A 13,304-nucleotide genomic window follows, 5' to 3' on the forward strand; every position below is an offset into this window, starting at 1 on the left:
AAATTTTCTTTATTAAAGTATCTTCAGCCTTCCTGGACTTCTTTACTCTTCAGAATTGATTCCAAGGGGCTTTGTCAGTCCATGTCCTAAAAAGGCCAAAATCTGCCTACCTGAAGCCCAAAGTAGCAATTCTTCTGGTGCCCATCCTTACTTTATTCAGAATTGAGAACTTTATCAATGTTGTACTTCCTGTGCCCAAAATGGCCACCATGCACACCATATCACCCGCTAGTCCTTCTCTGCTCACAAAGATGTATTGGGACAGCTCCCTTGGTAGGTTGGGAGGGGATTCACCTGGCATCCCAAGCAGGGACCTACATCCATTCTCCCTGTCTCTTAGGTCCCCTCTTCCTTATTGGGGGTGAGGACCTTCCACTTCCTGAGATCCAGTTTGCTGGCATGTTTGTCTCAGTGTTGGCAGAGAGAGAGAGAGACAGTAAGACTCAGAAAGATTAAAAAACCTCCATATTAACAGAATTTTATTAAAAGGTATCTTATGTAGACAAAAAAGAAAAACATACTGAAATTCCTTAGAGCATCAAAGTATACTGATTTCATAGCAATTGCTTTAAAGATTAGAAAGGCTGTATAATTTTCAGTATATAGAGAAATAAGATTCAGAGTGAAATATTGTCTACGCATTTGGGATGTGATTGTGCACAAGTCTAAATTCTATAAATTTAAGATTGGTAAAATAATCTCTGAGATTGAGCTTATAAGGAATAAGAAGTCATTTTATCAAAGGGTTTCTTCTGTGTATCTTGGTTTATGCAAGTCTTGCTCTTCCTAAAAGCTCTACTGCTGGCTGTGGAATTTCTCACATACTAAGAAGTTAATCTTGTAGAGCAATTTGGCTGTCAAAGAAAGAATATACTTTTTTTAATCTTCTGGAGCTTCAAGGAGGAAAAATATGTTAAGAGGTCTTTGACTTAGCGTCATTGGAAGTAACTTCTTTGATCTTTTGAGAAGTATTTCTGCTGGTAAGTGGGTTACTTTAAGTTCCGAAGATACTGAAATAAATTGTTGCAACCCAGTTCATCGTGTTGGTTGCCTATCCAGTAGGAATAATAATTATTTCAAGTCAAGACACAGGATTTGTTCCACTTTGTATTCTCCTTTTGTTCCTTCCTATGTTGATAATGCTCCCCTAAGCTTTTGTTATCTGTCAGCATCAGGGTTTTACAGCAGACTTTCATGACTGAGCTGTTGGCTTCTGTGACCAAAATGACTGGCAAAATGTCTGTGAAACTGAGTTATTCTGTAGTGCTTGAGCAGATTTTTTAGATGTGAAAAAGTGTTTACTGGGTATATAAATAGCAAGCAGTCAAAAATGTGAACTTGAAAATAAAGGGTGGCGGTACTTTTTGTCCTACATATCTGTAAGGCAGTGTGAGAGGAACACCCGGTAAAAGAGCAAAAGCTATAAGCAATACTTTTGGCTTTATGCTTTCACTCAGGAAAGGAATATTTTGTACCTGTAGATATTTTATATCAGAACTCTTCTAAAAGACTGAGCTTAGTGATCGCCATCAGTGTCTTAATGGTCCATGTATATATGAATATATTTTTTATATATATGTGAATGTGTGTGTCTCTTCATGAGAATGCGAGTGAAAGAAAGAAGATTCTTCAATGCTTCTAGTAAGGTATTTTAGGTTAAACCGTAATAATTCTGTAATGCTCTGTCTTCATAATGAGGTATCAGAAGTTGTGTCCTTAGAAAGACAACCTATGGGGAAGATACCTATGTCAGGGACCAAAGACGAGTCTAAGGCCTAATGTATTTGGTCTGTGATTGTGCACGTCAACAAGATAATGTAGAAGAAGAACTTATTGTTAGTTGGCAGGACTAACCTTCAGAAATGAAACTATGTATCAGTGGAATTCATCCTGTGAAAGGGGAATGATAAAGCTGTTGTTGGCATGGAGATGTGATCATGGGCCCTTGTGACCTCATCTCATGCGCTTTGCCCCATGTGAGATGATGTTGAAACTGGCCACTCCTGAGGGGGAGATGTAAGGGTGGAGGAGAGAGGATGACATGATGCACACGGTTTTCAGCAGGGAACACGCTGAAGGTGTGTCGCCCTCCTGCCCCTCCCACTCAGGAGCCGTGCTCTTATCTCCATCTGCTCGGCAGCTTCTCCAACATCCAGGGGTCGGTATGTATTTATTGCAAACACAACTAATAAAATTGACTTGCTTTGCTGTTCTGACTGCGTCTTGAGTTTTTTGTGCGCAGGCATTCTCCTGAACCCATAACAATAACTTCCTACATCTTTCTTCCCTCCCCCTTTCATTCCTTCTCCTCCAGACTGATTACAGTAGCCTTTGAGAATTTTAAAGATTTTGAGTGTCCTGGAAACAAATCTGATCTTTCTCTTGGAGCCAGTATTTTATTACATATGGTTCAGGTCTGGTTTAAGATCAGACTCCTAATTAAGAACATCACCCAGACATTTGCCCAAAAGCTGGGTAATTTGGAGTGGAGGAGTGTGTGGCACTGTATGGGCTAGTGTCTAGGGCAGTGGTCTGCGATTGCACTTAACCCCTAGCAAGTGCATAATCCAGAAAAACCAGTAAAAGTTTTGGCCTTGGAAAAGCTATTCTGCCACCTTGGCAATGCAGGAGGATCCAAACCCCTGCAATGTGTTGGGACCTGGCCCAGGCCTACTGAGCCGTGCCCAGCGCTGCCCAGTGCCCTCGGGAGAGAGAGAAGGTCTCTAAATCCGACAGTGAGACACCAGGCCCACAGCTGTTCTAGTCACCGTGACAGACACTGTGGTTAGTTCACGCCTGATGACAAACAGTGCCACTGAAGCAGAGAAACAACATGTGCTGGTGTCACTTGCCCCGGTACAGAAGCAGAAGAAATGTATATGAAGGTAACCTTTCAAAAAAGATTTAGCAAAAGCAGTCAAGGAGAACAAGGAGGTTGGAGAGGGTGGAGAGGAGGCAGAAGCAGGGCTATCACAAGGGCCATTTTCAGTGCTGTTGCTAAGGCCATCACTTACAGTGATAATGTGTTTTTTTACATGCATGTGCTGGATTTTATTTTTGAGGAATTTCTTAATATAAGAATAAGTGTTTTGATGTGTTAATTAAGGGAGAGATGAGGGAGGCAGGGTGGCACTGAATTAACACCTTTTATTCCTGCATGCATAGCAGATTTATTAATGGGTGTTGTCTTGATAAGCTGTAGTGCCAAAAATTATTCTAGCAGTAACTGATCCATTGATTCCTGCATTATCAAATGTGTAAGTTCAATATATGCTATTTTCTTATGGAGAAAGGTACAAGAAGTCATCACTAAGATCAAAATCAGAGCACAAAAAAAATTACTTTCTAGGGACCTAATTAGAAAGTGTGATGAGTCAGAAAGTTTGTATTGTGGATCTCTTTGTAACTTTGACTTTTCAGGGCCATGGTGTAGGCATAAAATCACTTTCATATTTCATGGACTCTCAGTGGAATAATAGTCAGCCTTTGAAATAAGCCAATAAAACCTTGCCGTTCATCCTTGATGGTTGCTTGATTTTGGCTCATACAGATTTTTTTCTGACTTTTCTAGAGCACTGTTGCTGTATGCATCTATATATATCCATTGATAAAATAAATACCAAAAAATAGAAAAGATGCAAGGTCAAACCTGCTTTAAACTCTAGTGACACTGTATCAAAGCTAAGCTTAGCTATAACCTGTTGGTTAGCCTGATTTAAAATGTTTTGGTGTAACATGGAAGATTATTGAACTTTTTTTTTTTTGCCGTTTCCTCCTCTATGCACTTGGATCGCCAGCAGCATCAGTGGTAGATTTCATTACACCCAAGCAATGAAATTTCTATTCTTTCTGTATAGTGCTTTCTGTGGACCATGAAATTATTTGCCTGTGTGGAATACTGAGAAGTATTAACTTTTCTGAAGCACTATCAATGTATAATTCAAAAGGGAAGTATATGTAGAATATCCACACTCTACTGCTGTGCAAATCTTGTTATGAATTCCCTTTTATTAATGTATGGGAATCTTCTTTTTAGGTTGCATTGTTTTAAATTATTTAAAATAATTAGTTTGGCACATTTTTAAATGTATTTATAATCCTATTATCTCAATTTATCTTAAATGTTCTGTCTGATCAAATATATTCCAAGATGTGCTTTCTTGCTCTAGGATGAGTGGTATAGGATTTGGTGAATATGGGGAATATAAAGGTTATGGCATAATGTATAATGATGCAAAACATGTACTAGATATTCAAGAGAAGATTAAAACCAAAATATAAACTAAAACTGGGAACCAGTGAAATATCTCTTTTCAAGGAGGAATAGGCCCTTCTCCCTGAATAAGGGCTGTCTGTTTCTAGAGACCTCTGGCACTGCATGCAGTTCTGCATGGCCAGAACTTCTGTTGCTGCTGCTGTGTGGAGCAGGAGAAGGAAGAGGAGACACTTGGGGAGCACAGATGGTAAAGAAGGGACTGAGATTTTTCAGGAGATACTGGAAAAGAAATTTAAGGCACAGCTGTCTTAAACATAATTTGTTCTCTGTTCACTGATTCATGGGCCGAAATCCATTATTTAGCCAAAGTGTCTTCCCTCTACACCTTTTTCAAGTCTGTACGTGAACCATCTACAAATACAATGGCTTGTATGTTAGGTTATGCACTTTATAGTGAAGATATGGGGGCATGCAGAAGCTACAGGCTAACTCATTTTTTGGAGCAGGCACGCTGCCTTTCATCAGTACTTATGAAAGACATTGCTTGAAAAGAAAAGTCTCATATAATAGGATTTTTTTACAATTCCTGTCTAGTCACTTCAGTTTGAAGTCTGGCTTCATCTCCCCATGCTTACCATAGACTTCTGATTTTAAAAGCAGGAAGGGAAGTTGCTTCCCAGTCAAGATGTAAGATGGTTTTTGTTACTGATGACTGCTACTTCACTTCCAGTGATGTTAGCCTCCCTTTTGCTTTTGTTGCATTCTTTATCTTCCTGGGTCTTGCCTATGTAATTATTCCTGTAGAGTATGCTCTTCCTCATTGCCTGCTGGTTTGATGTGACACTGAAGGGCCCCATCATCCATGCTGAGCTCTTTTATGTTTATGCTATATTAATTTTGTGCTTTTGCATGTTCTACAACCATCTGTGAGTAGCTTACGATCTATTTCTTTGTTCCAAGAACTGTTTCTTTTCAATTTTGAACTGGAAGAAGTAAAGTCTTTATATTTTTCCTCTAAACATCTCTTCATGGATGTCTGATAGTCAATTCTTGCTCTGACTAGAGTGGAACACTTGTACCCAATTTTTGCTACTGATTTCTTTGCTCTCTCTGATCTTAATTCCACAGATGCTATAATAATTTTACTTGTCATTTAGTTTGGTAACTGATGTACTTGTCTCAAGATACTTATCTTAAAGATATATTGAAGCCTCAGAATATTTTTGCATAGCATTCCGAGACAGAAGTCAGTTGATACGGTTGAAATCTTGTCCAAAATCTCTTATGCATCAAATGTTTCCATGACTTTCTTTTGTGTTGAGGAGTGTGATGTTGCTGTTTGTATCTGTTCAAAAGAGTGTTACAAAGATGATGATGTAGCACATCACGTTAGGTGTCCTCTGCTTTTGCCTTCTGCCCCCACGTGCCTTAAAACACAAGCTGTAGCATGGAAAATGTGTAAAGTTTCATTTAGTAACTCTTGATCAAAAAGTTGGTAAATATCTAACCTGTTTAAAATCCCACAACCCAAACCACTTTTCTAAAGAAGGTTTTTGGCTCTTGGAAGGGTTAATAAAGCCAGAGTGATTGATGTGTGCTGGGGATTAGTCATAAGGATCATTCATGGAATCATAAACATACTCTGTGTAGCTTTAATAGGGGAGTCAATGGTTTCTCCAAAATTAGTTTTTAAATAATTGGAACAAAGGCACTAAATTTTGTATTACATGATACAAAAAGAAATCGAAATATAAAGAAACGTGTCTTAGTTATGCTAACTTGTCTTTTAATAAAAAGCAGTTTCTTTGCATGTCTATATATTCTGTAGCCATGCTAGGAGTACAGCTGTTTCTGGGTAACTAAAACCACTTTAAAACTATGCTTTTGGTAAATCAGCCTGCTTTCTCATATTCTACATGTAACGCTTGGAAAGAATTCTTCATAAATTGGTTTTGTAGATATCTATTTCTCCAAACTTTCTGTAAAATTCTGATGTTCTGCATGATTTCTTTCTAATGTAATGGGATTCTGGTCGGTTAACTCCAGTGCTAGGCAACTGACCATCATATGTATCTTTAGGAAAAGCCTTTAGAATAAGGCAGTTAAAGAACAGGTAAGCTACCACAGAAAAATAAGGATTTTCAACTTCCAAGAACACCCATGTTAATTAGAGTTACCCAGAATGGAAGCAGTATGTGATATGTTACACCTTTTATATTTTCAGTTGGATAGATTTGCCAGTATAAGAATTCCAAGAAGTAAAAAAGAAAGACCTCCTCTGCCACATATGAAGCAGTCACACTCTACAGATTGGCCATCCACACCCATGGACCTGGAGGGTTTTGCTACAAAACCACTGTCGGAAAGGGAAATCATAGCACTGTTTGAAAAAATGATGGTAAGAATCTTACAGTTTCTTTTACTTAAAGATTGACAAGATGGCTAAGTGATAGGTGGAACAGGTATTCTTCTGTGCATGTGTTCTAATCTTTACCTGAATTATTAATATAATTGTTATTGTGAGTTGTAATTGTGTATTTATTAGGATGTTTCTCAGGAAATAAAGTATTGGATTATTTTTGCAAAATTTTGGTCCAAGTATATTTAAACAGAAATTAAAAAAGAGATTATGCAACATGTTTTGAGGAGGAACAAGTAGTGGGGGATCTTTCTTCCTTTTAAGAGATGATGTGAAACTTTTACAAAGAGATTTTATGCCTTCAAATGTCACGGTCACATTTAGTTCTCAATTTATATGCCATGTCACTCTTGCACAAAAAGAAAGAATTGCCTCCAAAGCAGCATTTGTCTGCAAATTTGCTTCTTTCCTTAGTTGTCATTGTTAGTGCACTACAAAAGAGCAGTCATAAAGACCATGTGGCATTGGTAGCACCTCAGTAGGTTGAGCTTTTTGTCGTGATGATGACATTTTGGGCAATTGAAAACTAAACACGAATGGCCATGAGAAAAGAGTGACTGAAATCTGAAGAGCACAAGAGAACACTAACAAGGAGAATGATGCCCAGATTATTATTTCTTTCTCTGCCTCACAGCAAGTAACAAGTAACTCTTGAAATACAAAGGGACTGCCAGGGACTGGAATGTGGAGAAAATGCAATGTGCAATGAGAGAAGTATCTTCGTGGAATTTGTACTTCCTAGTACTCAGTGATAATAGTTTAGTTTTGAAGAAGCTTTTGTAGAACTCTTGAGAACTGTAACTGAAGGATAACATGCAGGTTTTTCATGGTTAAACTGGTGAGGGAAAGGAATAATTAACTGTTACCGACTTCTCTATTTGTACTTATTGCCAAATGGTTCATTTTTCTTTGATGTCTTGCTTCTCTTAAAAATTTTGCTGTAACAGATAATTGCTCAGAAAATGGGAGAGTTCTTTTTAATAAAAGTGAAGGTGTGCCTTCAAAAACACCCCTTGCATTTAGATGATATTTCTCTACCATCCTAAAGACATTGTGGTATAGAGTAGACTGTGATGTTGTACTGTGCCATAAATAAATAGAAACTTTCAATAAATCCTCAGAAACCTACTACTGCATGTCTAGATAAGTACAGATGCTTATATCCATGGATCCTGGAATAATTAATTCCAATTTTAAAACTACTTTGCAAAATATGTTAAAGTAGTGATGACATCTGGATAATTTGAATGCTTTCCTAGTTTCATTGAATAACAAAGCACTTAAACTTGTATTAAGCTACTTTATCAGTGTTGTTTTATCTATAACATGCACTACAGAAGGGATTTTTCAGATTATCCACATTTGAATGGGCTGGAATAAAGCTAGTTTAGTTACAGTAGATTACATAGCTAATTATATATTGTAGCCTCTAGTTTGCTGTTCTGATCAAATTAAGTGATTTGGAGGGGTGGATTGGTGAACAATTTGAACAGTTTGTTGTAGCCAGGCTTTTAGAAATAATTTTGTATGGAAAAATAGTCAATGTGTTAGTACTGAAGGGAGAAGTTTTTCAATTCTTAGGGTTTACTGAATGTCTTACCTTGGGCTTTTCCTGGATGCTTATGGCTTCCTTCTCCCACTATTTTATCCAGTGGCATCTTGTGTGGTTTTCATGGCAAAAATTATGAAAGAGCTCATAAAACCAGATAATAAATATAATAATTGTCATTTACCTCTTTTAGTTTCTGTTAGTGCTATTAGGAAAATATCCATGTGAAATGATATATTCTTCTTTTCCAAAGAGGTACTGCTTACCTGTAGAATATACTTCAGTTATTTAAGAGATAAAGGATGGAGATGAAGTATTTTATTAACTAAGCAATATCTGTTGTGCCCCTTGTATCACTCTAATCTGTATAAATTAATTGTCTCAATGATGTTTTGTTTGTTAAAAACAAGAACAAAGAAATTACTTTTTACTGCACACACAGACAGAATATTTCCCATCAATTAACCTGCTGTTATACCTAGGCTTATGGAATACAGTTTATGTTGACAGTTTTCTTAATTCTTGGGGCTTCTTTTTGTGTTTAGATACTTTTATTTAAGTTTAGAAACTACTTTTCAGAAAACATGAAAGAGCAAGTCTGAAAGAAACTATTTTAAATAGAAGAATGAACTTTGCAATAGCTACATGATAACGTGAAAAGGGTTTTTATTCAGTAAGTTAAGTTCAAAATTAATCCTGTCCCAGCTGAAACCAGGATAGGGGTCAAGCATTTTCTGCAATATCTTCTCAAAGCTTGGATTTATACAAAAGTGTAAATGTTTCTAGGAACTGTGCTTCATTCTTTTCTACTCAGTGTGAAAGCTATTGAAGGACAAAGAAACTTGAGTTTTGGTGTAGTACAAATTCTAAGGATTGTCTGTACTGTTTGTCTTTGATTTCTGACTAGGTGAAATAACTTTGATATCAAGATGGTTACTCACTGATTTTGTAGCATTGCTGCTGCCAAAGCTGATGAGGATTCACCTCATGAGTCTCAGCTGAAAATAACTGCAGTAATTCTTGCTAAGCTTGAGCAATGCACATAGTAAATCACATGCTGTGTGTGCTTCATATGTGTATGCCAAAATTGTTAATTGTTCCTGCTAACTTTATTTTAATTTTTTTTCTCTTTTCCCTTTTATTTATTAACTTATACCATGATGAGGAATGCCATTTCTCACCGATGTGCGAAAGATTGCAATGATCAGAGCATGTGTAGGCTGGAGCAGTAGAACTCCCTGTGTCATAGATGCTAGTGACATACAGGAGTGTCATTTGTGTGGTTTTCAGTGTAGGTCTCTCTGCTCTTTTTGACCTCTGGATTTATATTGGGGTGAATGAATTATGATGGGGTTTTGATAATGGTTGAATGTTTTGATTTAATCCTTAAAAATTTGGCCTTGCTTATTGCAAAGATGTTTATTAATTTGTGAACTTGTTTCAGTGCAAACCACATTCTGCTGCCAAGATGAACCATTTGGAAACAGAGGAAGAGAATTACGGAATAAATTAAAAATATGTAAAATACTGGTTTGAGTACATTTATAAATGTTTTGGGGAATATTAAATAATGCTCTTCTGTAGTTTGGTGCATACATGTGTGAAACTGTGGATCTTTCCTAAGAAAAGAGTGTACTAAAAATGGTTGTGATGCACTTGTTAATCCTAGTATAGTTGACTGGTTTTGTTTTTTTCAGTCTGAGTTCAGAGGGATATGGATAAGGATTTTTATGGTTTTGATTAACATCTTATGAAATGTTGTTTGTATAACAGCTTTCACTTGTATGAGTTTGTATTTTTATGTCTTTATTTATTTAAGTCAGTCTCTTACCTTAAAGTAATTCTGTTGATGTATGGTATTTAAGACTGTTTTTTCTTTTTTTTCCTATCCCATTCTAGGAGGATATGAATTTAAACGAAGACAAGAAGATGCCATTGAGAGAAAAAGATTTTCATACCAAAAAAGAAATGGTGATGCAATATATTAGCAGTGCTTCCAAGTCTGTAAGTAAATGACTAAAAGCTTACATTATTTCCCGTTGGTCAGAAAAAGAGATGCATGCATGTTACATTCCTTTGACTAACTTCTGTTTCTCATAGTGCTCTTTGAAAATATTTGTGTCTGTCTTGCTTTTTACAAGTTACAGTGGCAGATAGTCACTTGTACTTAGAATGTGTCTTCCATACAGAAACCAGCATTTCTAAAGATATGGCTAAGAGTAGAGATGGAAAGATTCTGCAAAAACTTCTTGCAAAAGTTTGGTGTGAACCTTTTTCTTTTCTAGCATTGTTTAAAAATAATTCCTCAGCTGATGAGCCTTTTTCATGCCTGACTTTGGAAACAGAGTTCATGTTTGATGTTATGTAATAGCTGATAATGAAAATGTTTTGCACAAAATCAATTATTGTCCATTTTTTACCTATAATGATTGGTTGCTCTAAAGCAGTGCAAGGAGTTGTATATAAAGGCCAAATTAAGGATTCACTTGGCATAAGAAGAAGGCTTAGTTTTTGCAGAGTGAGAACTGACTCCTGTGCTAAATGCTGCATAGCTAATCCTGTCCTCTGATATTCTGATTGTTTTAGAATTCATGTGTTTGAATCTTCAGCTCTCACTGCTGTATGTGACTAGAGATATCAGTAAAAATAATCTGGATGTAATTATAACTAAGTACTGAGAAACTAAAACATTAAAGATAGTAATTTAAGTGAGATATGTATCTTACTGTCTACTTCACATGATGTATATTATTAGTGTTATGCTTTAGCACTTTTAGTAAGGTAGGTATGCCTTGTGCAGGACCTAACTGCCTGGAGATTACATTTTTTAAGATGAGTTTATTAAAGCTACTAGTCTTGTCTATAGCTTAACAGGTCCTTAATACCAGAAGATTAGGTCTAGCTTGTTTTTCTTTTTTTAGAGATATTGCATGGGAAATCAAGAAACTTCAGACTAATAGATCTTACAACATTCTTGAAATTTATCTACCCAAAATAGTATGTAAAGGTTTATATATCATTGGCATCCCTAGCCTCTATATGTATTTTAAGACCTCAGTTTTTTGATCTAAAAAGTAATGTTGTAATAGAACATGACTGGCTCTGCAGAGTTGCTGCATTCACATCTGTTGCTGAAATCATAGCATGCTGATGGTGGTGATGTTAAGGCTCTCTTTGTCAAGAGGAAGATTTTCAGGTCTTTGCTTCTTGGCCACAGAGTATGTCTCATTGATCCTTCTTTCTGAGTGCCATTCACAATTTTCCTTTTTTCTTTGGATGTTGTCACACTTGTGTTTTGGCAATGGAGCTTCTTGCACTATGCCCAGAGGAGCTGTATAAGGTGCTTTCTGGAAGAGGACAGGTCTGTTTCCTCCCCCAGGACAATGATTTGTTATCACACACTGTTGTCTTGTGTGTTTTCCTAAGGCTTCCAACAGCATTTTTTTTTCTATTCCCTTCTCTTTTCTTCCCTCTGCTGCTAGACCATGTATTCCTCTCTCCGTGGTGGGAGATGACTAAAGAGCAATCTGTGCAGGCAAACTTGTCTTTCCTGAACTCTCTTTCTGCTGTTGTGTCTTTACTGGAAGTGACATTCACCTGTTGTGTACTGGGAGAAGCTGTTTCAGTGAGGCACAGATTCAGTACTTCAATCCAGTTGTGCTGCAGATGATTTCAGATTAGTGCTGGAGCTATTGGGATGGGAAATGTCTTCCCTTGCAATTGAAAACTCTTTGTTCCAGGCATGGTCTTTCTTTCCTTGAGTTAGTTGGACTGAGTGCCTTCTGAGTCTAGAGAGAATAGTGCACTGCACCCCAAGAGTACTTGGTTAACTTTTGGTGTACTGTGACTTTGTGGAAGTGTCATACTTTTTTGGAACAGGTGAAATGCCACGTAGCTCCTGACTGTTGTGTGCAACTAATCCCATCTTGGGCCTCCCTTCTATGAGTGATAGTGCAGTAACTTCTTTTGGTGGTTCGTACTTCTTTTCATACTTCTTGAACTTTAGGGAGATGGGTACTAAGATATTTCGCCTTGGGAAAGATATCCTCATTCACAAATATTATGGAGAGTACTGAGCATGTTTCATTTAAAGCAATTATCATTTGAAGAACTATTAAAATGAAGAACAGAGACTGCACCTCTAATGAATCAATGAAAATGAAACAGCCTCTAGTGATCAAAGTGGGCTCTACTGTAATCAAAGCTTTATTATTGACCTCAGTGTCAGGGTTTCTGTTTCTCAGAAGTGCACAGCTCCTTTCCAATAATCACAAAGCACACCTCTTTGCATAGTAATACCTGCAGAAAAGAAAAGTTTTGAAAATAAAATTTCATGTTATGGAGTTAATATTCAAGGGGAAATAAAATGCATTGCTCTCATGTTACTCAGCCATCGTTTTTGCTGTTTTATACGTTCAAAGCACACAAACTGGGTTTTTAAAGTGAATTTTCTTCTTAGTATTTTGTTTTTGTTGTTCGCATTGTGCCCTTGTGATGTTTTAACTAGATTAATTAATGCTGACTTCATGCTGCATCTGCTCACAGACCAGTTGTTCTTCAGTTGAGCAATTAAGTTTCTAGAGGCACTGGTGCCTCAAGATATTTCCTGTTTCTCAGTAAACTTGAACATTTTGAACTTAAGCAGCTTTTCTCATGCTGAAATGCAGCTAATATAATCTGTTTCACAATTGACACCAAATGCAGCTCTCATTTTATTTAAGCACTGCAGATGTATCATATTCTTATTATGTTGCAGAACTTTGGCATAATATGAATAAGTGGTACTTAGCACTGTGGTAGTTTGTTGTACAGACATGTTTACTGGTTCTTTTGCATAGGGTGATGTTCCAGTAGGGAACTGAGTCTGAAATGGGATGACTGGTTACTCTCTGGATGTTGATGTGAGTCTCCACTGCGTGTGGCACTGTTTTCAGATGGGTCACATGAGGCTTTCTGAAATGTCATTCTAGTGCTTTCTTCTAGTCTGACTGGGCTCCTGTCCCATGTGACCTTTGTACTGCACACATTTGCTATTGATTATATTAAATTCCTTCCAAAATATCTTCTAACCATCTTAACTGTATGTCCTATTCATATGACTGTCCTATATGACTGTGCAT

General features: G+C 36.9%; 1 protein-coding gene across 5 annotated transcripts in view; it reads left to right on the forward strand.

Moving 5' to 3' along the window:
- The window catches only part of DIAPH3 (diaphanous related formin 3), a 201,101-nt gene that overhangs the window by 16,138 nt on the left and 171,659 nt on the right, over nt 1-13,304 (forward strand). For all 5 annotated transcript variants that reach the window (XM_064713728.1, XM_064713699.1, XM_064713709.1 and 2 more), the window contains 2 exons: nt 6,441-6,614; nt 10,084-10,188. In XM_064713728.1, coding sequence (XP_064569798.1) covers nt 6,504-6,614; nt 10,084-10,188 — 216 coding nt within the window. In that variant the 5' untranslated portion in view covers nt 6,441-6,503. The remainder of the gene's footprint in view (nt 1-6,440; nt 6,615-10,083; nt 10,189-13,304) is intronic.

Source organism: Zonotrichia leucophrys, chromosome 1, assembly GCF_028769735.1.
Source record: "Zonotrichia leucophrys gambelii isolate GWCS_2022_RI chromosome 1, RI_Zleu_2.0, whole genome shotgun sequence".
Taxonomy (NCBI): Eukaryota; Metazoa; Chordata; class Aves; order Passeriformes; family Passerellidae; genus Zonotrichia; species Zonotrichia leucophrys.